Source organism: Emericellopsis atlantica, assembly GCF_019669845.1.
Source record: "Emericellopsis atlantica unplaced genomic scaffold F5Z01scaffold_2, whole genome shotgun sequence".
In the NCBI taxonomy this organism is placed as follows: domain Eukaryota; kingdom Fungi; phylum Ascomycota; class Sordariomycetes; order Hypocreales; family Bionectriaceae; genus Emericellopsis; species Emericellopsis atlantica.
The window spans coordinates 1,250,013-1,272,777 of NW_025764704.1; the positions used below are offsets into that span (position 1 = coordinate 1,250,013).

At 54.8% G+C, this 22,765-nt stretch overlaps 7 protein-coding genes and 1 non-coding gene across 8 annotated transcripts; 6 read left to right on the forward strand and 2 right to left on the reverse strand.

Moving 5' to 3' along the window:
- Positions 1 to 311: 311 nt before the first annotated feature.
- Positions 312 to 1,035, forward strand: F5Z01DRAFT_615345 (V-ATPase proteolipid subunit C-like domain-containing protein; the record flags this gene model as incomplete). The annotated part of the gene is made up of 5 exons (XM_046260860.1): positions 312 to 359; positions 440 to 470; positions 530 to 612; positions 661 to 944; positions 993 to 1,035. 5 exons carry the CDS (start codon positions 312 to 314, stop codon positions 1,033 to 1,035), a joined length of 489 nt encoding a protein of 162 aa, XP_046122671.1.
- Positions 1,036 to 1,112: 77 nt separating this feature from the next.
- On the reverse strand, positions 1,113 to 2,815 carry F5Z01DRAFT_216966 (uncharacterized protein). Its single transcript, XM_046258182.1, has 3 exons — positions 2,357 to 2,815; positions 1,709 to 2,263; positions 1,113 to 1,655 (listed from the first exon to the last, which is right to left on the reverse strand). Exons 1-3 carry the CDS (start codon positions 2,439 to 2,441, stop codon positions 1,546 to 1,548), a joined length of 750 nt encoding a protein of 249 aa, XP_046122672.1. The 5' UTR covers positions 2,442 to 2,815; the 3' UTR covers positions 1,113 to 1,545.
- Positions 2,816 to 3,540: 725 nt separating this feature from the next.
- On the forward strand, positions 3,541 to 3,612 carry F5Z01DRAFT_t12. The gene has a single exon. It is a non-coding gene; the product is annotated as a tRNA-Gln (tRNA).
- A 1,149-nt stretch (positions 3,613 to 4,761) lies between these two features.
- F5Z01DRAFT_217183 (Nse4 C-terminal-domain-containing protein) lies at positions 4,762 to 6,303 on the forward strand. Its single transcript, XM_046258185.1, has 2 exons — positions 4,762 to 6,046; positions 6,100 to 6,303. The coding sequence occupies exons 1-2, from the start codon at positions 4,858 to 4,860 to the stop codon at positions 6,288 to 6,290; spliced, it is 1,380 nt and encodes a 459-aa protein (XP_046122673.1). The 5' UTR covers positions 4,762 to 4,857; the 3' UTR covers positions 6,291 to 6,303.
- A 520-nt stretch (positions 6,304 to 6,823) lies between these two features.
- Positions 6,824 to 8,911, forward strand: F5Z01DRAFT_670456 (uncharacterized protein; the record flags this gene model as incomplete). Its single annotated transcript, XM_046264563.1, has 1 exon — positions 6,824 to 8,911. The coding sequence occupies one exon, from the start codon at positions 6,824 to 6,826 to the stop codon at positions 8,909 to 8,911; it is 2,088 nt and encodes a 695-aa protein (XP_046122674.1).
- Positions 8,912 to 9,983: 1,072 nt separating this feature from the next.
- On the forward strand, positions 9,984 to 12,266 carry F5Z01DRAFT_679218 (uncharacterized protein; the record flags this gene model as incomplete). The annotated part of the gene is made up of 4 exons (XM_046265503.1): positions 9,984 to 10,178; positions 10,387 to 10,863; positions 10,945 to 11,448; positions 12,198 to 12,266. 4 exons carry the CDS (start codon positions 9,984 to 9,986, stop codon positions 12,264 to 12,266), a joined length of 1,245 nt encoding a protein of 414 aa, XP_046122675.1.
- Positions 12,267 to 13,091: 825 nt separating this feature from the next.
- F5Z01DRAFT_615086 (arsenical-resistance protein) lies at positions 13,092 to 14,399 on the forward strand (the record flags this gene model as incomplete). The annotated part of the gene is made up of 3 exons (XM_046260846.1): positions 13,092 to 13,407; positions 13,462 to 13,604; positions 13,653 to 14,399. The coding sequence occupies 3 exons, from the start codon at positions 13,092 to 13,094 to the stop codon at positions 14,397 to 14,399; spliced, it is 1,206 nt and encodes a 401-aa protein (XP_046122676.1).
- A 3,090-nt stretch (positions 14,400 to 17,489) lies between these two features.
- F5Z01DRAFT_632822 (WD40-repeat-containing domain protein) lies at positions 17,490 to 21,942 on the reverse strand (the record flags this gene model as incomplete). The annotated part of the gene is made up of 3 exons (XM_046261890.1): positions 17,490 to 19,442; positions 19,492 to 21,462; positions 21,514 to 21,942. The coding sequence occupies 3 exons, from the start codon at positions 21,940 to 21,942 to the stop codon at positions 17,490 to 17,492; spliced, it is 4,353 nt and encodes a 1,450-aa protein (XP_046122677.1).
- Between the last annotated feature and the right edge of the window lie 823 nt (positions 21,943 to 22,765).

Genomic DNA, 22,765 nt, shown 5'->3' on the forward strand with positions numbered 1-22,765 from the left:
ATGAAGCAGGAGGCCTGGCAAAGTGCGTACAGTGACAAAGTAAGTACTTATCTGGTGGCCAACGTGGATTCAGCCGGATCTCAATTTCAAGGTCACGTGGGCGGTACAAATGTTGGTGCCAACGTTAGAGTCCACTAATGGCAGCACTGCACTCAAAGTCGACGGGGCGTACGCTGATGCATCATCCCTCCAGCTCCAAGCTGCCCGTGTCCAGTCCCCCAACGTCAGCCAGCTCTCGCAACGTCGACGACGACGAACCCCATCTCCCCACGCACTCCTTACTCGAGCCGACCCCCCAACTATCGATCGAAATGGACGAATCCGAGTTGGCGCCCAAATTCGCGCCCTTCATTGGGATGGTACGTCGGGCGCGCCAAACGCATGCCGTCATGCCGTGGCAAGACCAGAGAGTCAAATCGCATCTTGCTAACCTCGACAGGCCGGAATCGCCTCTGCCATGATCTTCGGATGTTTGTCTCCCGGAGAAAGCATAGTCTCGTCGAAAACACAAACGCTGATGATGGGACAGGTATCGGAGCGGCATACGGCACGGCCAAATCAGGGATTGGAATTGCTGGTGTTGGAACCTTCAGGCCGGACCTGATCATGAAGGTGAGGCGAGCCGCGTAATGATCCGGCCTCCGACGCTGACAACAACAGTGCCTGATCCCCGTCATCATGTCGGGTATCCTCGCTGTCTACTCCCTCGTCATCTCCGTCCTCATCGCCGAGGACCTCCAGCCCCCATCGGCGCAAAGCTACAGCCTCTTCACCGGGTTCATGCACCTGGCGTGTGGTCTCTCTGTTGGTCTGACGGGCCTCGCAGCGGGATACTGCATCGGCATTGTTGGTGATGGTGGTGTGCGCGCGTACATGGAGCAGTCCCGTATCTTTGTCGGCATGGTGCTCATCCTGATTTTCGGCGAAGTCTTGGGTCTTTATGGGTTCGTGCAGCCCTGGCGCCTTGAAGGTCCTTTGCTAATTGAAGACAGTCTCATCGTTGCTCTCATCCTCAACACCAAGAGCAAGGGCTAAATTTCCGATGGCACCTTCACATCGACCAGACATACATACAAAGGCAGAGGAGTCGCACACTGAACTATCAGCAGAAGCAAGCGACATGTGTCAAGACGTGCATGGGCATGGCGTTCGGAAACGTGTATATCTATCCCCAGGCCTGACGGCTAGAGATGTGGGAAAGGCCTTGCGCAGTTAAGCTCAATGCGAGAAGCAGGAGTTTGTATTTCTTTTTCTGGCAAAAGCTTGACGTTTCACCTAGGATACTCGGCTACTTGTATACCAGTCGATTCTTTTGTGTAATTTGCTAGCTATTTCCAACAGCAAAGTCCGAAACGAGGGCAGTAGCGGGCGAATGGAAACAACCGTATCGAACTATGCTTATCTGGCAGGCTACGTATCAACACTTGAATTCCGAAACAAATGCCCTCCAAACTCCAAACTGACGCCTGAGTACCTACTGTGCGTGGTGCGTCCAAATGCGAGACAAAGGGAAGATGATGCCGCCACCCCACTAATCCGGCCAGTTCAAATGCGACCCCCGATGCGATGAAGCAACTTTGGACGGTGGCCATTCTCCATCTCGCGGCGGAACCGAGCCCAGCTCCGCTCACGCTCGTCCCAGGTCTTCATCTGTGCTGGGAAGCTGTTAGTTTATGCGGGGCCAGGTCGTTGTGTGAAGGAAACATACCCAGGAGCCAGTCCCAATGCTGGTCCTCGCGAACGAGGACATCGTCCCCGGCCCTCTCTCGAGCGAGCCTTTCCTGCTTCGCCCTCGAGGCCGCTTCCTCTCCAACCAAGTACGGGTCCTCCAAGGGCCTCGAAACCGGTCCAGGAGACGACGCGCCGTGCGCGGCTAATAGGTTCCTACGATGCGCAGCGGCTGCCGTTGCCGCCGCCGCGCTAGACGCTTCTAGGCTGGCATTCACGCGACGTTCGACGACAGAGTGAAGCTGGCGCGATGATGTAGCGTTGTTGGTCGACCATTTTGGGATGCGAAAGCTGTGGATGCTAGGAAGACCAACTCGAGGGGTGCTGGTGACAGGTGGCAGACCGTATGGCGCGGGCTGGTTCGACGGGGACGACGAGGAAGTCGTGCGGTTGTGGTTGCGGTTGTGGTTGTTGCTGTTGCTGGTGGTAGTGGTCGTCGTCGTGGTGCATGTGCGAGGTTCGCGAGGTGTGTACGCTGGCACAGGCTCGTGTTGGTGGTACGACGTGCTGGAGTGGTATGAGGGTGCCTCGGAGACTGAAGTCAGGTGTCAATACTTCGTGTTGCGCGCGGATGGTATACTAGATATCGGAAGAGGGGTTGAAGCATGCGAGGCTTCCAAGGACGTACCGTAGGAGGGGGCTACAGATCGTATAGAGCCAGTCTCAAAATCATCGGCGCTGTAGCGCGGCGCAATCAACGTAGCAGCAGCCATCTCGGGACTTCGCGATCGTGAACGTCAAGGTAGAGGGGGCCAACCCAGCGTGGGGTAGCATGCGATGGAGACAAGGTACAAGCCGGTGACGACAGGTGAGCAGCTTCACAATGTTCCCGGGCGACACGAAAATGAGTAGTCCCAAGAGGAGAGTGAAAACGGGCGAGGAAGTAGAGGAAATAAGGATACTGTCGCCCAGATGCAGAGAAGATAGAAGTGAAGAGGTGGGAGAGGGAGGAGTGGTGGTGTTGCGCGTTCCTGTACTTGGCGAGCGGAGCCACCTCGGACGACAAGAGACTATGGATCAAGAAACAAGACAAGCAACGATAAAGGCTGGTCTTGGCTGCTTGTTATGGATATTGCTTCTCTGCAGGTGAGACGAGCAAGCTCGGAAAAGCGATGTCAGGGAGGGGTGCGGTTTGTCGGGTCGTCTTGCGGCTAACCTATCGCATTGGATGACCGACTTTCAAGAGGCGCAGGGGAAAGCGGGTAAAGAAGTTGCATGGAAGCAGGACAACAGAAGAGGCCAAGACGAGGTGCATGTATGCATTTCATAGTCCCAAAGTCCCATTACGGGCTCGGCAAGGGTGGATGGACGGAGATGTTGGATGAGGAGAAGAGGGTGGGCAACCATGCCATCACTTGACTGGTGCCCGGGCTAACATTGGGGGGGCACGTGAGGTCACCGATGTGTCTTTGACTTGCTCCAAAGCCCATAATTGCAGCTAGCTTCACGTTTTCCACAGTCTCAACTCGGATCTTCGGGTCTTTTAAGTTGGTAAATATTCCACCCTCTTCCTGGGTTGGGAGAACATTGCCCCGCGCTTAGACAGCCTGTGGACAGGGCTATGATGCAGCTCGGAGACAAAATAAGCAGGACCTTTGTTAGCACTGTGAATATTGGCCGACCACGCGACCAGCCGTAGAGGTTGTCTTGGGAGGCCTCAAAGCTGTAGAGGTCATTGAAATGGTATTGTGACGATCTAGGCGCAATAATAGAGCAAGATGTGTCGTTCTGATGGTTCAAGAAGTAAAGCGAGACATCCTTCATTCATGAGTAGTATATAGACTACAATCTTGCGGAAGTATTCATAGAACAGGTTGCATAGTGTAATGGTTAGCACGTGAGATTCTGATTCTCGAGATGAGGGTTCAATTCCCTCTGCGACCTTCTTTTTGCTCATGCCATGCCATAGCATTCATTACTGTTGTACTTTCTGATACAATTCCACTATTATATGACTTTTTCAAAGTGGTCCAATCAATATTTTGTCCCACAGTTTCTAGGTGATCGGTGCAGCTCGTGAGAGTCGTGATGGACTCCCTTCGACTAGCCGTAGGTTATCTTGGACGATATATGGGCCGAGGTCCCACAACTGACAGCATGGACGGCATAATCAGGTTTGCCGTACGTTAGCGGTCTCGGAAAGTCCACTGATGATGTCGTTGACGAGAGAGAACATTCTCCTATCGCGATGCTTGCGCTCACTAACTAACGTGCTGCCATTGCTAAGGTAGGTGGTCAGTTTTATTTCGGACACTGTATTACACCACCGACAAATTTAGTGTCCAGAGATGGATGCAGTTGCTCGATGGGCACCACTACCCCGGCCCCTCCCTGGCGACAGACCGTGCCTGTGTTCCGACTTCCCGTGTCACCACACTTGTTTGGTGATGAATGAGCATCTAGACCCTGACCCATGCTGCCTTCGATGTGCCTTAGCCGAAGGTTGTGGCGTCGGACGAACAGGCCTTGACACCCTCTCGTGAACCCTGACTCTGCATGTGGGAAGAGCATGGTCCGGTCAAGCCTGGCTGGCTCGATCAAATCAACGGGAAGCACGGCTTGGGGGAAAGTTGGCAGTCAAGATGTTGTGTTATAGTAAAACACGGGCTTACGGAAGCTGATATTCTTGTTTCGAGCGTATATGTATTCTACTTCGGTGTATGTTCGGCAGCAGGCGTGATATTCTTGGCTGGCTTGCGGTGTTGCAATCCCGACATACATATACCCATGGCAAACACGAGTGACCATCCAAGACCAGAAACACTCTAGCTGACTGCCCTAAAAAGTATTGACTGATCACCGCATATAGTGGTATCATTAGTCGATATCTGCAAGTGTATATATGTGTGGGGAAACACATCTTTTGTGCGTTCAGGGTAGGCATGAACCAGAGGGCGCTGACACAACTTGAACGCCGCCCCACCATGGATCCATGAACTCGCAAGTCGCGTTTCCCAATTCAATTTACGCGTCGCTAGCGAGCTCATGGTCTCTCTACTTGATCCCAACGCGTCTAGTCTACTTGCGACCGAGATAAATTGTTCTTGCTTTGATTGAAGCATTTTATGAGGGCGCCCGAATTGCGGCATTTCGTGTGACGGCACGAACACCCGAGTCCTCGAGCACATCATGCCTACTCGCGTCGCACGTTCAACTTCATACGACGGAACTTCTCCGGAGGACTCTGCCCCAGATAGCGCCCAGGCTACGCTGGCCGTCCGTGAAAGACGCAACACACGTGACGCTTCGGTATCGAAACGAAAAAGAGCGGACACAACGACTGGGGGCGGCTCAAACCGGCGTCAGCGAACGACCGAGCCTCGAGTCGAGGATGATGGCGAAGACGATGAAGACGACGAAGACGAGGAGGGGAATGACTCGGACGGCGGAAGTGACATCTACGACCCCGACCAGCCTCTCGAAGAGCGCCGCGAGGTCCAGCGAGGGTTCCGTAACCTGCTCAAAGACATAACCGAGAACTCGGAAGAATACCTCCAGACCAATTCTACTGGCCTCAGAGACACCATTGCTCGTGCGGACGAGTACCTGAAGAAAGTCAGGAGACCCGGCGAAGCAGCAAGTGACTCGCGGTTGCTGGTCAGCACAACCGATCTATCATACCGCAGGACCCTACGATTAGCACAAGGCAGCTCCGCCCAGGGGCTCGACGTGGACGAGTTTGTGTCAAAATGCATCATCTACATGCGGCAAGGCGGAGGCATTATCGATGACGATGCTGCCGAATTGTCTTCTACGCAGAGACATCGCAGACAGTCTCGAGGTCAGCGCGCGACGGGTAGTGAAGAGGACGAGGATGATGACGGCGACATGATGAATTGGCCGCATCTTGGACGTTTCGCTGTACAACCGCACATTCGGAGGCCGGCGTTACCGGGATTTCTCCTTGGGCCTCTGTCTCTGGAGAAGAAAGTTCGCAAGATCACGAAGCGGTCTGCGCCCTTCCGACCCGGCAACCTCGAGGAAACGCGACCCGAAGTACTGAATGTGTCCGATTTCGAAAAGAAGGAGAACGACTTGACAGCTCTCTGTGGCAAGATCCTGCAGCGGCTGCAGACGGTCCAGCAGGAGAAGCAGGAGATCCTCCAAGACCTCATCACCGATGATGTCTCCGAGGACGAAGCAGAGCGGCTCATGCACGAGCAAGGACTCCGAAACACAGGTGGCGTGGACCTCATGAGATTCGTGACAAACCCTCGGTCGTTTGGGCAGACTGTGGAGAACATGTTCTATGTCAGCTTTCTCATCCGCGACGGGAGGATACAGATCGAGTACGACAAGCATGGTATTCCAGCATTGTGTAAGTAGAATCCTCTCTACTTGTATTACTGCGCTTTACTGACGCAACATCAGCGATTGTGTGGAAGGACGAAGAGGCCGAGCCGCGGAGCCGGTCCAACGCGGCTAAACATCAGGCGATTCTGTCCATGGACATGGCTACATGGCAAGAGATCGTGACGACTTTAGAAATTGAAGAGCCCATGATAGAGCACCGGGTAGAGACGCACCAGAGGGGCCCAGGTGCGCGAGGTTGGTACAGCTGAGGGCGGGGCGTCAACCACACAATGACTACCTTGTGGCAATCCATTGTTGTATAAAGCAAGCGAATTCAAACTTGAGCCCTGCGATTGCAGCTGCTGGGTCGGATTCGATCTTCATGTCCCCCCCTCGACACGGGCGATTAACTTTGCCGCGAAAGTTGGTCCGTGCTGAGGCACAAAGAAGACCATAGCCCCCGTGGGAGATGGGCCACGAATAGGTCACCACAAAGAGCGCAATCCGTTCTAAAGAGGTGCACGGACGACGCTCAACTGTAATAGCGTTGCGAACAAAGGAATAATCGAGCACGACCCCAGCAGCCATAGCAGACGCAGGTTCGGGTCGTGGTCGGGTCATAGCTCAATGTCTCTTGGACGGCGCGAAGACGAGATAGAATTGTCCCCTTGTCTTTGCGAAGCTGCGATTGTCTTTTCAACTTGCTCCTGCTTCGTAGATCTCGCGTTCACAACGACGGCGAGTAGGAATGAATCGTCGCTGCAGCATTAACTTCACCTCAACTTGACGATACACGTGAGCAATGCAGACCTCGCTCCCGCGGCGCGTCCGCAAGAAAGACAACTGGTTCTTTCGATCTGAACCAGCAGCACCCGATGGCGTAAAGGAGAAGAAGCTGTCAGACGTTGATCAGCGCCATGCGAATGCCGTCGCCTGGCTGCATACATGGACTCCCAAGCGCTTCCCTACGATCAAGGCCGAATTCGCGTATAACGACGATATACAGGCGCAGCAGAATAAGAGGGTTGACGAGCTCCAAGAGACTATTCTCCGCTTCTGCGATCTCGTCGACGTGGGCCTGATGCGCGAACAAGAACGAGCGGAGCTTCACGACGCAAAAGCAACGATTATGGAACGGGTTTCTGATATTGTCAAGGCTGGGGAGGAACCGTATATTCGACTCCTGTGTGACTATGGCTTCGTTCTAGACGCCGTCGCCATTGCATCGACGAAGATAGAGACCAAGCAGCAGGAAAATGAACAGGCTGAGCCGAGACGAGCGGCGGAGGACGACCGAGCGGCAAACGAAGTAGCTGACGATAGCAAGGTTGAAGAGTACCAGGGCAACAATGAGAACGACCACTCTAGTGAAGACAGCGCACACGACGAGGATGAGGGCGACGAGTCGGACGATGAGCTAGCCAACGTCTACCGGGCTTTACAAGAGACTAGGCCACGTCTTAGAAAGAGGCGGAAGAGCTCGTTTGTCGACACAGACGAAGAAGCCGAGGCCGCAGTCAAGGCGTGGAGACGACGCTCCAGTATAGAGCGCAGTCGTCAAGGTCACAAGCGCCGCTCGACCGGGAACAGCCTAGGCTCGTCTGATAGCTTCTCCAGGGCCACCGGGGCTTTTCGGGTAGAAAATCCTCTGCGAGTAACCAGGACTTCCTCGTCAAGTTTGACGCCAGGGTCGAGACCTGGTTCGGACTATCTCTTTCAACACGTGCAGAGTCGAGAGGCTCGGGAGGACATGTGGGCAGCACTGTTCGGTCCAGGCTCGCCTATGCCCAACCTGTCTCAGCCCAACGAATCTAGCAAGGCTCGTAGAGAAGCGATCGAACAAGCTATAGAAGACGCAAATCGCCGGGCGCAAGAGGAGGCGGAGGCTGAGGCGGAGGAAGAACAGGAAGAAGAGAGGCGGAGATCTGGCTTCCGTGGTGAACTTGGTAGATCAAGATGGGGCAGCGACAGCAGACATTACAGCGGCGGTCATGTCACAAGCCCAACAAAGAAAGACAGACTTGAGCTCTACTTGGCGCCGGCCACGACATTGGATCTTGAAAGCAGCCCTTGCTTTGACAAATTGGGACCACCGCCTGTGAACCCCAGCGCTACGCACGGTGGCCTACCGGAGGAATTGCCGCTGCCTGATGGTAGTGAAGACACGGACAGCACCTCGAGTGACTCTGAAGCGTATAGACTCTCACCGATCCTCGAGCAAGTCGACTCGGAGGCTGAGCTTGCTCCCGCCCAAACCCTCGAGGAGAAGATTCAGGCGTTTCGCAAACTCATGCCGTCGCCGAGCCAGCGACATCTGCACCGCAGCCGCAGCAACTCGCTACCGGCCATCCTCAATGTCGAGCAAGTCAGCACTTCGGTATCAGAAGCTGCGAGCGTCCCACAGGCAGCCGCATCTGTCAATCCTGTCACGGCGGCTCCCTTGCGTTCTCGCCTCCTGGCTTTCATGCAGGAGCAGCAGGCAGCATGGGTTTCTGTACTTTGGTTCCTACTCGCATCCGTGTTTCGAAGTATGGCGCGGCCTTTCTCCGTCGTTCTCGCGTGGGACCTGGATTGGTGTCAGCCACCGCCTCTGGACCTGACAGCCCTTTCGACTGTGCTGACACACATGTCCATCCTCGTGTTTGGGTTTCAGGTACAGATATGGCTCGCTCTGCGTACGGAACGCAAGATCTGGCTGGGGGCGAATCGTGACACGCGGGCGTATCTACTCGACATTATTCGAGAAGATCCGTCTTGGTGGTGGCTCCCAGGCGTGAACCCAAAGCTGATGCTGCGATGGAGTGAGCTGTGGGGGAGCCTGTGGCTCGCCGTTCTCTGCTGCTGGGTTTGGTTGTCCATTCTTCATGCTGGACGTACTCGGATCAAGTGATTACTTGTATATTGCGCCATTGTATTGCTGTGTGATAATAGTCTTCCAATGAATCACGGAACCAAGTGCAGTATGTCTTTAAGATGCCGGCGATGGAACGGTATATATAATACTATAAAAACAAGAATAGCAGTCATTCTGTTAAGTGATTCTTTCATCATCGTGCTATATCCTCGAGTTATTCCAGTGGACAATACAGGATCTCATCCGCTCTCCTATGGTTACGCCTCTAAGGGCCTCGCCTAGGTGCGCGGAAGCGTGTGTAGGAGTGTAGTAGGCAATGGGGGTAGTCTGCGTGCTTGAAAGAGGACTATGAAGTCGGGCGCTCGCGGGTCTATTTACAAGTGACTTGGTCTCGGTGCTCGAGCGACCATCACGAGTGAAGCACGTGGGTTGAACAACGAAACACCAGTGGTAGACTTGATTTTGCTATAGGCTCTCAGAGAGCTTCAACATTGATCGGCATTCTGCGCCACCCAGAGTGGGTGACAGTAGTCATTTCCAAGGCATATCGAACTACAGAGACAAGGGGCTTCTAATGGAGCACTCCTCTCCTTGGGTTTGTCTTCCTCATGTCTTGCTTGCATGTATGGCCGAGGTAATCCACGCCCAACAACTACGTGAGACCATTGCCCAACCTTGACAGCCGATAGACACGCAGAGACACGGGACGCATGTCGTCAAAAAGTGACAGATGCCCCACGTGTGGTTGGTCAGTTTTTCTGTCGTGTATGGGCCATGGATGCCTCATACTATTGTCACCGCCGGACGTGATACAGACTAGAAGCGCGTGTAAGAGCTGGCCCTCGTGGGAGCGGCATACTCGCTACCCAATAAGCTTTCAGGAGTGACACATACTTCACTCCGGTTAGCTGCTCGCCCCGGGGAGGTGGACGGACGAGCTGGCAAACACACAAGGCCATGACCGCCTTTGCCCATTGGCAAGGAGAGGGCGATTCGAGACGATGTGTGTACTACCAAGTTGTATAAATCATCGTAATCTGCTGTATACGGACTGCCAGAGATTCTGGACGCACTCGCGATCAGATTCTCCACCCCGCAGCATATAGTCATGGCGGGAGACACTCGGTCGTGGACGACGTCCTCGTCCCATGGCCCCATCCACTCAAGTCTCACCTTCACCGTAGATAGCGGCACCCTGTACAGCTTCGACACGACGAGTGAATGTCGCTTACGTCCGGGCGACACGCTCCATGGCACTTACCGCATCACGACAGAGCTTGCCATGGGCGGTCGCTGGGTCGAGGTGTCCCTGCAAGGTACGACGAGTGGGCGCTCTCATGCTATTCCGGGTCGGCGACTGACCGGTTTTGCACAAAGGCCACGAGTCCGTCTTGATCCGGCGCGCCATATCATCGCGCGATAGCGTGTATCGCGACGAGTTTGGCGCAGAAAGAGTTGGGTCTCCAATCAGCTCCCACGTCATTCTTGTACACTGACCCTGGCCTCCCTAGTTCCTTCATCTTCGGCATCGCCTGCAGCTTGACGATGACTACGCCCTGGAAGATGGGCGACGAGTCTACACGGCCTCTTTTGTGCTTGTGGTCCCCGCTGGAATCGACCGGACCAACGACCGGGCTCAAGACGAATGTAAGCCGCTGCCGCCATCCTTCCACATCCAGCGCTCGACTTTTCGAACCTGGAGCCCGACCATACCACCCAACGTCTTCATATCGTACTCGTTGCGGGCCTCTGTGGCGCATGCAATGAAGTCTGCCGAGATTGTCTACCCAGTGACCTGTCTCCCGTACATCGAGGCCCAGCCACCTATCGAAACGAACTGTTTCCCGGACGATTACGTCCTCTCTGCTAGCCAGACCGCCTGGAGGTGGCTTCTTGGGCAGACTCTGGGGCGCATCACGTTCGAGGCGCGAGAGCCACCGCCCCTCCTGTACAACTCCTCTGAGCATCTCTCGACGACGCACTTCTCGGTGTGGATCACCTTCAAAGGTCACCCAACCCATCTTCATCGCCTACGCGCAGGATCCATCAAGGTCGACCCAGTGCTTCAGACCAGGACGTATTACAGCGGGACGAAACTGACGGGCAACCCGAGCAGGGCGTTCGTGCAGGAGTCTAGCCGGACCCAGCTCCACATGGATACGATCCAGCTCGACGTGCACAGCTTCTCGTCCCTGCAGTGGAGCCCAAGAGACGTACGCAGAGGGAGCAGCATGGTGGGCGCCGCTGCTGCCACGACCGACAAAGAGGAGAGTCCGCCCTGGTATGCAGCTGTCCATGTTCCAATCAAGCCACCCCTGAAGCTGCTACCGAGCTTCTGCAGCGACTATGTGGCCTCGTCGTACGCCATCATCGCCAAGGTATCCATCAGCGGTGTCCACGCCAAGCCGTCGTATCTCATGTTTCCACTGCAGGTGGCTTACCCGAGCTCCGCGCAGAAGGACTCGGGGCACCAAGCTGCGGACAGTCGGGGACTTGCGCCGCCAGTGTTCTCGTCGTCGCCTGAGGACAACGTGTGCTGCACCGCGGTGGACGCAGACGTACAGTGTGAGAATGTGTGTAGACTCGTTAACATGCCCTCTTTGTCCGTTTCGTTGAAAGTTGAAACGCTGACCCCTACGTGTAGGAACTGCTGCCCCCCCTGTATGCAGCGTGATGAGGCTGGATTGGAAGGGCGCGGTCATTAGGAAGGGCTCCGGGGCTGGTGTCCATCCTGGCCAGTGACATCACACCAGAGTCCGATGCAGGCTCCACTCCGGTCCGGATCCGGCTCCGGCCTCTCCTCCGCGATCCGGAGCGGAGCGGAGCCGTAACCTAGGGCGCAGTGATTTGGTTCGAATGCCACAGCAGGTGTTTGTAAATGTACATGTAATGATCAGAAAAGGAGATGAGATGATTGTGGCCATTGATCATTCCAAAATAGGCCGCCGCTCCCCATGCCGCCATCACACCTGGTGGTCCCATTTGGTCGCATCGTACTCGTGCATGTAGTCGAGATGCTCGCCGCCGGCGGCAACCCACGCTTTGATGCCTCCAGCCAGTATGACACTCTCCATTTCTGCGTCTTGGCGTTCCGTAATGTAGTCAGCGAACCATCCGGCGGCTCGACTGCCACGGCCCTGGGAGGACCCTGAACGAGAGGCAGCGTTAGCAGGCATGTCCCCTGGCGTGAAAAGGTCTGCAAAGACGGCGGACAGGCAACTCACCGCAGTACCAGATGACCGTCCGGATGCCGGCGGCGTGGAACATGCTGTACAGCGTCGGGATAGTAGGGTAGAGGCTCTGGGCTGGGAGGTTGATAGAGCCGCGAATCGTGCCACCCTATGTCGATGTCTCCCTGTCAGCGGCCAGATCTCCGCGCAGAGGACCTTGAAAGGCACGGACGGGGTGGAAGAAGACGTACCTCGTGGTCATTGCGACGCAGGTCGACGAGTACCAGGTCTGGTGCCTGCCCACTGCTGCCAGCGTCCGCGCTCCGCAGCAAGTCCAGCACTTGGGCGGGTGTCAGTTTGGGCAGATCAACCGCCCGAGGCGCTGGATAGGCGGCGTGCCAGGGCTTGGCGGTTGCTTCCATGGCGGGTAGCAGAGGGGGGCGAGTGATCTATCTTAGTCTCTGTTTGGGGTGGTGACTAGCTGCGGGCAGCTGGGACGAAAGTACGTGAACAAGGCTGAGGGTACCAGGAAGTGAATACGGCCGGGACAAGATACGAGGCATGCTGGGAATGGCTGCACTATGTACAAATGCACCAGCAACAGAACTTGGAGCAGAGGAAAAGGGAGGACAAGGGGACATCTGTCACGCCCTCCCTCTGATTGGTCACCTGCGCAGGCAACGTAGAACCGAAACGAGCCGCCCACTCTCTAATTAGAGTTCAGGTTCAGTCCTAGAGACCTAGGCGGATTCTTCTGTGACTAATTACTCAATTATACCTGCTAATTAATGATTATCAATTATAATGGCTCTCGCAGGTTCGACGCAGAGCACGTGGGCGTTGGGCGAACGTGCGAGTCTAAATTTTGAACAAGACGACAGAGTAAATTTGAGTACTTAATACTTATACGCCGGCCAGCTTTCAGAGGTCGGACCCTGAAACTTGTAACACGCTCGATACACTCGTCAACAGCTTACAGTAAAGTCACAGCAATGTCCACAAGCCCCGACAGACCTCATCCTGCCGCCTCGACGAGCAGTACCAACATGCCTGCCCTCGCTTCGACCGACGCATCCGCGCCGCCAGACACGTCCACAGGCATCGTGGCCAACGAGACAGTGCCCCAGGAGGCCGATGCTGAGAAGGGCCTCGCGCCGCTTCAGCCTGGGCCCCATGAGAAGCAGTCTGACCCCGGGCCCGCCACCCAGACCTCTGCTTTCAAGGCGCTGGGCTGGCTCGACCGGCTGCTAGCCCTCTGGATCTTCCTCGCCATGGCCATTGGAATCATACTGGGCAACTTTGTCCCCAAAATTGGCCCGGCCCTCCAGCAGGGCAAGTTTGTCGACGTGTCCATCCCTATTGGTGAGTGCATCTTGGCCCATCTTCCTCTGCCACTCGCCTGACTGACAGTACTAGCCATTGGACTGCTCGTCATGATGTATCCGATCCTGTGCAAGGTCCGCTATGAGGCGCTACCCGAGGTCTTCTCGCACCGCGCTATCTGGAAGCAAATTGCCTTTAGCATCTTCATCAACTGGATCGTGGCCCCCTTTCTCATGGTACGTCGTCCGTCCTCATCCCAGTGACCACTCGAGTAACACGGGTAGCTTGGTCTCGCATGGGCGTTCCTCCCGGACGAAGAGGGCTTGCGCGAGGGTCTCATCCTCGTTGGCCTCGCCAGGTGCATAGCCATGGTCCTCATATGGAACGGACTTGCGGGCGGGGACGCAGAGTACTGCGCCATCCTTGTGGCCGTCAACTCAATTCTGCAGATGGTCCTCTATGCACCAATGGCTATCCTTTTCATAAGCGTCATGGGCGGCGACGCGGCGGCCAATGTCATCTCGTACTCGGTCGTTGCCACGAGTGTCGCCGTCTTCCTCGGCATCCCTCTGGGCGCCGCCGTGATCACCCGCTTCGTCCTACGCAAGCTGGCCGGCGCAGAATGGTATGATAGCGTCTTCCTGCGCTTTCTCTCCCCGTGGGCGCTCATTGGCCTGCTCTATACTGTTCTCGTTCTTTTTGCATCGCAAGGTCGCCAGGTCGTCCAGCAGATTGTGTCTGTCGTTCGCGTGGCCGCACCGCTTATCGTCTACTTTATCGTTGTCTTCTTCGTCACCCTGTGGATAGCACGCCGTGCCGGTTTCAGCTACCCGCTGTCCGCGACGCAGAGCTTCACGGCGGCTAGCAATAACTTTGAGCTGGCCATTGCCGTCGCCGTTGCAGCGTACGGGCCGGACAGCCAGCAAGCACTGGCCGCGACGGTGGGACCCTTGATTGAGGTGCCGGTATTGATCGGGCTGGTGTATCTGGTGCGGATGGTGGCCAGGCGATGGGAGTCTAGCAAGGTATGAGCCGGTGGGCAGAGAGCGGTGCGTTGGATGCAGAGTCCTGTTCATGCTATTCAAGTTATTCATGCCAGGCAGGGGAATAGCCGGCATCACGAGGTGTAGCAGGCAAGTATATCCTTACATATTCTAAAGATAGCCCCAACTAGCAAATACGACCATGCACGGTGGGAAATACGGTATCCCGTCCAGTCCTTCTATTCTGTGCAGTGAGATCGGTTTCCAAGGTCGATTCTTCTAATTTAGAAACCCACAACCTCTAGAAATAGATGTTACTAAGCCACATCACTGGCCACCACAGAAAAACACAAGCGTAGGTTCAGCAGTTCCTGTCAGCGTTGCCAGTGAGTCGAATTTGCTGTGACAGATATTTGGGGCAAGCATGTTCAGTCACGTAAAGAATGACCTGTGTGGTACGTTTCTCCCAAGTTACTCGTGGGATTGCCTCGGTGCGCTGCGATCAAACAAGAGTAGCTCCATAGACTAACAGTATCAGTAGACAGGTTTCAGACAATGCATATCGGGCAAAGTTAATGTATCCATCAGTTGCATTAGAAATTTATGTTACATAACAAGGCAGAAAATCTATCCTTGGAAGAAACGAGTCGTCTGCACAAGACAGGAGTATCTAAGTATTCGATAAGCAAGGCTCTTACACGTAACTATCGAGTGTCGCAGAAAGCAAGAGCCGCGCCTATAGAATCCGACAGCCAATCTAATTTCTAAACTCCGTTGCGAACAGTAGAACATCAAGGAATATTTCAGTCTATGCCTAGCACTGTTTTCCACACTCGTGCACAACAACGCTGGCGAAAATCGACCAGGAACGGACTGTCGCTAGGCGGTCATATCGATCTTTCAACTACCCCAACGAGATTATAATACCCAGATTTGGAAAGATCGCTCATAATGGCATGGTGCTGTTCCAATCAGTCGATATTATTATATTTATTTGCCATCTGGCAGCCCGTTCATCAATCCGATCTGGTCGACCACGACCACGGGTATCATGGAGAAGAAGAAATCCAATACTACTCCTGTGTCACTATCACCCGATGTGAAAACAAAGTACTATTCAAGAAATCACTGTAAGTTTCCGAAGATAACTGGACCTTGTTCGTACGTCTCCTAACATGCACCTAGCCGCAATTCTCAAATGCATGGTGCGATCAGGGGTTACGCAACACGGCACATTTCTGGTCTTGTATGGGGGCACCAGAAGATTGGCCACGGTGAAAAAGCTCATAAGTTTATCATGACGTATCGACTTGCTTACATGTAGGGTGACCGCAAGGATAACGATCAATATTGCTTTCTGGGGCTCCGTCTTACTCATGTATATCAAGATCGAGAAAGCCCAGAGACACTTGGAAGCATCTTGGAATCCCGCTGCAGGGGTGAATAAGGCCATGAGATCATGCTGCATCTACTCACGATTCAACGAACGAGCCTGTCTGACCAGCCCTACGGCACAGCCCAACGTATCCCCGGACAGTGCAAGGATCTGGCAAGAGAGCTCCGGCTGTGGGACATTTTGGCGGCCTCGCTCGCTGTAGTGCTGAGCGTATTGTTGGTATTGCTGCACGAGAACGGGATCAAGTAACGACCGAGCTCGGACGGACAGTCGCGATATGTTGCAAAAGTTGAATCCGACAACGAGTGACTTCATCGCAGGCTGATGGGAAGAGAATCTATCGCAAAACTGTTCATGACTGTGATCGGCAGAATATGAAGGAATTAGGGGCTTCAACCTGCTTCAACATTACCTATTTCACTATAAAGACAACAACCTCCCTCGCATTAGTCCAGAATGTCTTGCACAGAAACACTCATCTGATAATTTAGTATAGTCATTGTTGAACTAGCTTCTAACCTTCATCATTATGAAAATGATAAAGTTCACTACCATCGTGGCGGCCATTGGTCTCTCTATCACCGCGACCTAGGCCGAGCTCACTCGAGCAGGAGGTAATATCACTATAGACCCCGTGACGCTCTCTGAGCTTTCTGCGCGCCATGCCGCTATCGTGGAAGCCTTTAATATCACTAGGGCCAACAGGGCCGCCGGCCTCGAGGGAAGGAATCCCTTGGCGGCGAACCCGATCATGGCCGGCTTCTACCTCTTCACTAGAGTCACGTCTATCCTTTAAAATTTTAAATCGATTGCTAGCTCGCTCTTTACGGGCTAGGAGAACGACCCTATCTAGGACTCCGATGAATACTGCCGGGCTAAGATCGAATCCTAGGGAGGAGGTAATTATAAGGTGGAAGCCTAGGTAAGGGACGATAACGACTTATACGTCGAGTATGAATAGGGGAATGCGTGAGTGCTCTCTTCGCTAGATTCTATAATTGCCTCTATAACCTCCCGTGGGATATTTAGGAGATCGAGACTAATTTATGCGGATAGATACTCCTAGATCGACTATAAGGCTAGAAATAATCCACCAATTGTCTTCTATGAAGATAAGGGCATTGGAAAGTATAGCGTAAGTCATCCTATAATCTTATAAGCAGACCTATCTAGGCAAAGGAGGCAAGATTAATAAGCACGACAGGTCTAATTAACTACTACCGACGAGTATGCCTAGGACGGCATCGAGAACACGAAGAAATGTTCCGCCGCTGGCATCTACCACCCGCAATACATCTTCTACCGCGAGGACTACAAGCTCATCCTCAACTCACAGGGTAAGTGATACTCTCATCCGCTCAATCTGCCCTAGCGTGGGTCGTTAAGTCGCCGACCAGCTCGTCAAGTATATCGTGCAGCTAACGCAAGTATCCTCCCACAGAAACAGAGGGTGAGTTGGCTGATTGCCAGTACCATAGCACCGAAAAATGAGGCGGCCTCTGCTCGTTGAAAAATGACGATCAATTTCAAAAGGGTGGCATGACGCTACGTGGCTCTTGTGCGATTCCCTGTCTTCCTCATGGTTTAACTCTAGCCCCTTTTTATACATATATAGATCCTCTTGGCAAGGTTATGATGCCTTCAGCCTTACCTAAATGGATATGTAAAACCTGACCAGAGTGACTGCGTCAGAATACATGCGCTTGGACCGGCTCGCTACGACCATACCAGCCAGATGAAACCTACAGTTTGAGAGCGAACGCCCCAAGTTGCAGAATAGTCACTTTTCCGGAGGGACCGCCAAGTGCCATGAGTGATCCAGCAACCGCTATTGCTTTGGGTCTATACTCAGAAGGCAGCCAGAGCAGCCTCCGAGTTCCCTTCAGGATCCAAGGTCCATCGCGACTGATTACACAATCATGAGTGTACGGCAGTTTCGGGGGGGCCTCTTCTAGCTTCAAGTTGGCATCGGAAGGCGGAGGATGCAATGCCTGGGCGTTGACAATAGGAAAGAGGTTCGAGTTTTCCTCACGCGTCTGTATACACGTACCCGTGCGTGCGTCCCAGATTTTCACAGCACAGCCTTCGAGCTCTGACGCCAGCTGCGACCCGTTTGCCACGTAGGCCAACTCATAGACCGCTGTATGGCACTCGAGTGTTTGCACACACGTCCCTGTGACCGCGTCCCAGATCTTGATAGTATTATCGTTGGAACCCGATGCAATCCTAGTGTCCGCGCAGGCCACAGCCAAGATGTTGCCGCTGTGGCCCTTGAGTGTGTGGAGGCACGCTCCCGTAGCCATGTCCCAAATCTTGACGACTTTGTCGTCAGACCCTGACACAAGCTGCGTGCCGTCAGCCGTAAAGGCTACGGATCTAACCTCGCCACCATGGCCATCGAGTGTTCGGAGACACTTCCCCAAAGCCGCGTCCCAGATCTTGATGGTGTGATCGCCAGACCCCGATGCGAGTCGTGTACTGTCCGCTGTGAAGGCCAACGACCAAACTGCGCCGCTGTGGTCTTCTTCCAGTGTCCCATGGTCCTCTTCCAGTGTCGGCACGCACGTCTCTCTGGCTATAGCCGCCCTGACGATGTTCCAGACCTTGACAGTCGTGTCGTAGGATCCCGACGCGGCCAATGTAGCGTCCTTGGAGTGGGCCATTGACGAAATCCATTGATGATAGCCTTTGAGCGTCTGGACACACTGGCCTGTCGCCACGTCCCAGATCCTAACACACCTGCCGCCGTGCCCTGAGGCGAGTCGTTTGCTGTCCGCCGCGAAAGCCACAGAGGAAACCCGTTCGTTGTCGTGGCTCTTCAGTGTCTGTACGCACGTTCCGGATGCCAAGTCCCAGATCTTGATAGGCTGGTCACCAGACCCTGACGCGAGCAGCCTGCCGGCCGCCGTGGAGGCCACCGAGCTAACAGCACTACCATGGCCTTCAAGTGTCTGTGCGCATACTCCCGCGACTGTATCCCAAATCTTTATAGTATGGTCGCGAGATGCTGATACAAGTCGCGTATCACCTAGTACGAAGGCCACCAACGGTATGAAGTACCGCGACCAGATTTTGTTGCTATCGTCTTGAATGGTCTGCACACACGTCCCCGTGGTCGTGTTCCAGATCTTGATCGTATTATCGTAGGATCCTGATGCGATCCACGTGCCGTCAGCCGACAAGGCCACCGATGAGACCGGACGGCTGTGGCCCGCGAGCGTTTGCTCGCATTTCCCTTCGACTACATCCCAAATCTTGATAGTGCAGTCTTTAGATCCTGATACAAGCCGCGCATCACCTGGTAGAAAGACTACCGACTGCACTCCGCCAACATGGCCTTGGAGGGTTTGCACGCACATCCCCGTGGTTCTATTCCAGATCTTGATTGTGTCATCCTCTGATCCTGATGCGATCCGCGTGCCGTCTGCCGAGAAGGCCACCGACAGGACCGAACCGCTGTGGCCCTCGAGCGTCTGCTCGCACGCATCCCAATCCGGCTGCATGGGCGACAGCGACGTAACCCAGTTTGGCATATCGTGGTTGAAGTGGTTTCTCACCAGGCTTTTTGTAGGGCTGAACACGAGAGCCGACGCGTACAGCTGAAGCGGAGCCATCTCTATTTCTCCGTTATGGGACAAGACAAATCGACGGGCGTCCTGGACCAGCTCCAGCAACCGCTGCGCTCCTGCGACTGGCTGTCGTAGGTGTTAGACATGGTCTCAGAGGAGAAGTAAATAAACTCACCACCAGCGCCTGGAGTTTCTGTATAGCCATGACGGCCTGCGATACGCTGCCCTGGAGACTCATGGCCTCCAGCCAGTAGAGGTACTTGTGTTGGAGGAAGGTATGAACGAGGCCGCCGTCCTGGATGTGCTCCAGTGTTGACTTGTCCGCGGGATTTGCGTCCTGGAGATGATCAACCCAGTGCATGCACGAGTACCGTGCCGGGGCCAGTGGGTCTGGGTCCGGCTGTGAAATTTCGTCGATGGAGATGCCTGGGTCGATCAGGCTGAAAATGTCACGGCGGAGAGTTTGCGACATGACCTCGATAGATCTTGCGAAGAGGGCGCGGTGTTGATGCTCGATCCCGCATGGCAAGATCTGGGGGGATGCGCTGTCTAGCAAGAAATCCTTGGCCGATTGATGAACAAAGTACAGGACGCCGTGGCGGACGGTCAGGAATGAACCGCAGGACCTGACGAGTTTCTCTAAATCAGGGAGTTTGTCGGTAAAGCGTACGAGGGACTCATTGATGGAGGATAGCTCCTGTAATGAGATGGGGCGATATACTACGGAGGCGATTGCCAAGATCTGGCGACAAAGGTTTGCATGCCTCGACCGTCCAATATGCTCCATCATTCGACTGTAGAGAGAATTGAGACCGGACGGGAGGGTGTGCAGGATATCGAGTGCCTCCCAGGCCTGGACGTCAGGAGCCGCCAGCTCTTGATACACCAAGGCCACCCAGAGGAAGGTGTTTGTCGACTTGTCAGTCAGGTGCTGATGAACAGCGTCACGAGTCGCTTCGTCGTACCCTTTCAAGCGCGCTAGTTGGTCACTCTTCTGTCGGATATAGACACGTACAGCGTCAGAGATGGCGTCCTCGTTTAGCTCGAGACGGAGGGCGACCGTCTCGGCGGTGGTCGCGAGCTTCTCCTCAATCTCGGGCCAGTTGCGGCTCGATACAATCCATCTGGCGCGGTCGGTGGCGGCCAAGCGAGTGATCAAGTCGAGAAGCTGCGGTCGACCAGCACCGCACTCGTCGAGGGCATCGACAATCAACACCGCACGACTGGTGATGGGATCGTCGAGCATGGTCGTGAGAATCTTGCACATGACTTCCCAGGCGTTGGGTCCCTCGAATCGTTGCTTGCCGCCTCCGTCGTATTCTTTCCGGACGTACGAGATGAGCGGTGGGTGCTGGCGGACGAGGGTGTAGATCAGACCACGGACCACAGCCGTAGCGGTATTCATCTTCTGCTCTGTCGCCTGGCAGAAAAAGTAGGCGAGAAGACCGGCAGGCTGCTTCTCCATCTCGTCAATGATGCCGCAGAGAAGCATCGTCTTTCCCTTGCCGGGATCGCCCCTGATCCAAAACACCCCACGGGGGTCTGTCCGCCACGCCTTGAAGGTGGGATTGTCCAGGAGCCACACGTACGAGTCTCGGAGAAGACCGCCCTTGAGGTCTTGGATGCGCGTCTTGTCGTGAAAGGGGTCTGTCTCATAGAGATCGTCTAAGCATTGTTTGTCCTCCTTGACTTGGTAGATGTGCTCTTGTCGCTTGGTCTGATCTTGGATGGCGGAGGTGATGCTCTGGAGCTCGGAAAACTGACGTTCTGCTGCGCTGGCAATGTCCGTGAGGTGAGATCGAACCTGCTGGGAGGTGTACTGCTCCGAGTCCTTCCAGACGGCAGCCTCGGTTTGCTTAATGTCATCAATCTGGCCGCCCCAGTCGTCCAATATGATCAGGTCCCTGAACAAGACGGCAAGTCGCTTCCGATTGTACAGACAGACGCTCTTCATCTGGTATAGGAGGAGTTTCTTGTAGAGCCGTACAATGTGCGTCTCGAGCTGGTCTTGCAATCCGATAAAGGCGGATCCGACGCGCTCATCGAGAAGCAGCTCCGCCAGGTTCCAGTACCATTCCATCCTCGACACAACGTACGAAAGGCCCGACCGATTGAGGCCGGGTTCACTCAGGGGGTTGGAGAGCACCTAGCGTTCAATGTCAGCGTGCGACACGAAGCGGGAAGACTGGAGACAGACCTCGAGGGCGAAGCTGACGCCGACCCAGGCGATGGCAGCTTCTGGGGAGGCCTGGACCACCTTGCCCACCAGCCCTCTCACGACGTTGACAGTCTGGATGGCGCTGTTCACCTGCTCCTTCACAGCGGCTTCCCTGGCCGTCTTCTGCAGTCCGACCTCGACGAGGCGCTGCATGCGGTGCCACCTCGGCTGGGGCTCAGTATCTTCCGCCGTCGGCAGCTCAAGCGACAAGAATTTCTCATAGGCCTCAACAATTTTGGGCTCATCTGCCTGAAGCTCATTGTACGCACTGTTCCACAGCCTTGCCCGGAGGCCTGTCGGAGAAGGCTGGGTGGCGACGGTAGGCGGTAGGTTTGCTGGCGAAGGGGCGCGCTGGGCAGACGTCGAGCGCTCACTGCGGCCAAGCATCTGCCGCCAACGAGACGGCATGATGTTTGCTGGTCACGATGACAACGAGGAGGAAGAGTGTAGGAGGGCAGTGCAAAACACAATGACCTCACGAGAAGTCGTCTACATGGCGCGCCATAGTGTGCTGGTGAGGGGAGGCGCAGCTGGCCTGCTGGGGTCCCTGGAGCTGCAGGTTGACAGACGAATAATAACAAGTTGGCAACACATACTCGTGCCACGCGCCCACCTCTTAGGGGGTGGGCGCGTGGCACGAGTAGCATCAGGCTGCTGCGTCCAGGCTGTTCAGCCAGATGGGATTGATCGTTGGTTAGAGTAGCATAGGGTAGGCGGCTTTACTCGACTTGGATAGCGGCTCAGCACGCCCTCGACTCGCTAACCGGCCACTCACAGCCAAACGACACGCTACTCGCAGGCTGGATAACTATCCCAGATCCTCATGATTGTCCCAGAGCAACGTTTCGTCGATCCCTGACCTCTTAGCCTTGATAAAACATCAGCGCCAGCGCTTATCAGCACAGTACAACAAGAGGCCCGCCCATCGTACGTACTGCCCTACAATATGAGTAGTAAGGGGCTGATTAGTAATTGAGTCGGTGGCGACGAGCGAATAGTATGATTATTTCTACAAAGCCATTCGATTATAAGCTATCGTAGTATCTCCAATGAGCACATACGACCATACCCAGTGGAAAATACGGGATCCCGTCCGCTCTCCCATAGTCAAGCCGCTGAGGGGCGGGTTACCTGTTGGCATCCCAAAAATCACGTGACCGTAAAATACGGTCGCTGCGCCCAACGGCCCCAGGTGGGACAACGCCCTTGGGCGAGACTTCGGCCATAACTG

What these genes read in the sequence shown, in the direction of transcription:
- F5Z01DRAFT_216966 (XM_046258182.1), bottom strand. Translation starts at nt 2,441, where the DNA reads ATGGCTGCTGCTACGTTGATTGCGCCGCGCTACAGCGCCGATGATTTT. An exon ending in ATCTGTAGCCCCCTCCTACG is followed by an intron (nt 2,264 to 2,356) that starts GTACGTCCTTGG and finishes ACCTGACTTCAG; the next exon opens with TCTCCGAGGCACCCTCATAC. An exon ending in GCATTGGGACTGGCTCCTGG is followed by an intron (nt 1,656 to 1,708) that starts GTATGTTTCCTT and finishes ACAGCTTCCCAG; the next exon opens with CACAGATGAAGACCTGGGAC.
- F5Z01DRAFT_217183 (XM_046258185.1), top strand. Translation starts at nt 4,858, where the DNA reads ATGCCTACTCGCGTCGCACGTTCAACTTCATACGACGGAACTTCTCCG. An exon ending in GCATGGTATTCCAGCATTGT is followed by an intron (nt 6,047 to 6,099) that starts GTAAGTAGAATC and finishes ACGCAACATCAG; the next exon opens with CGATTGTGTGGAAGGACGAA.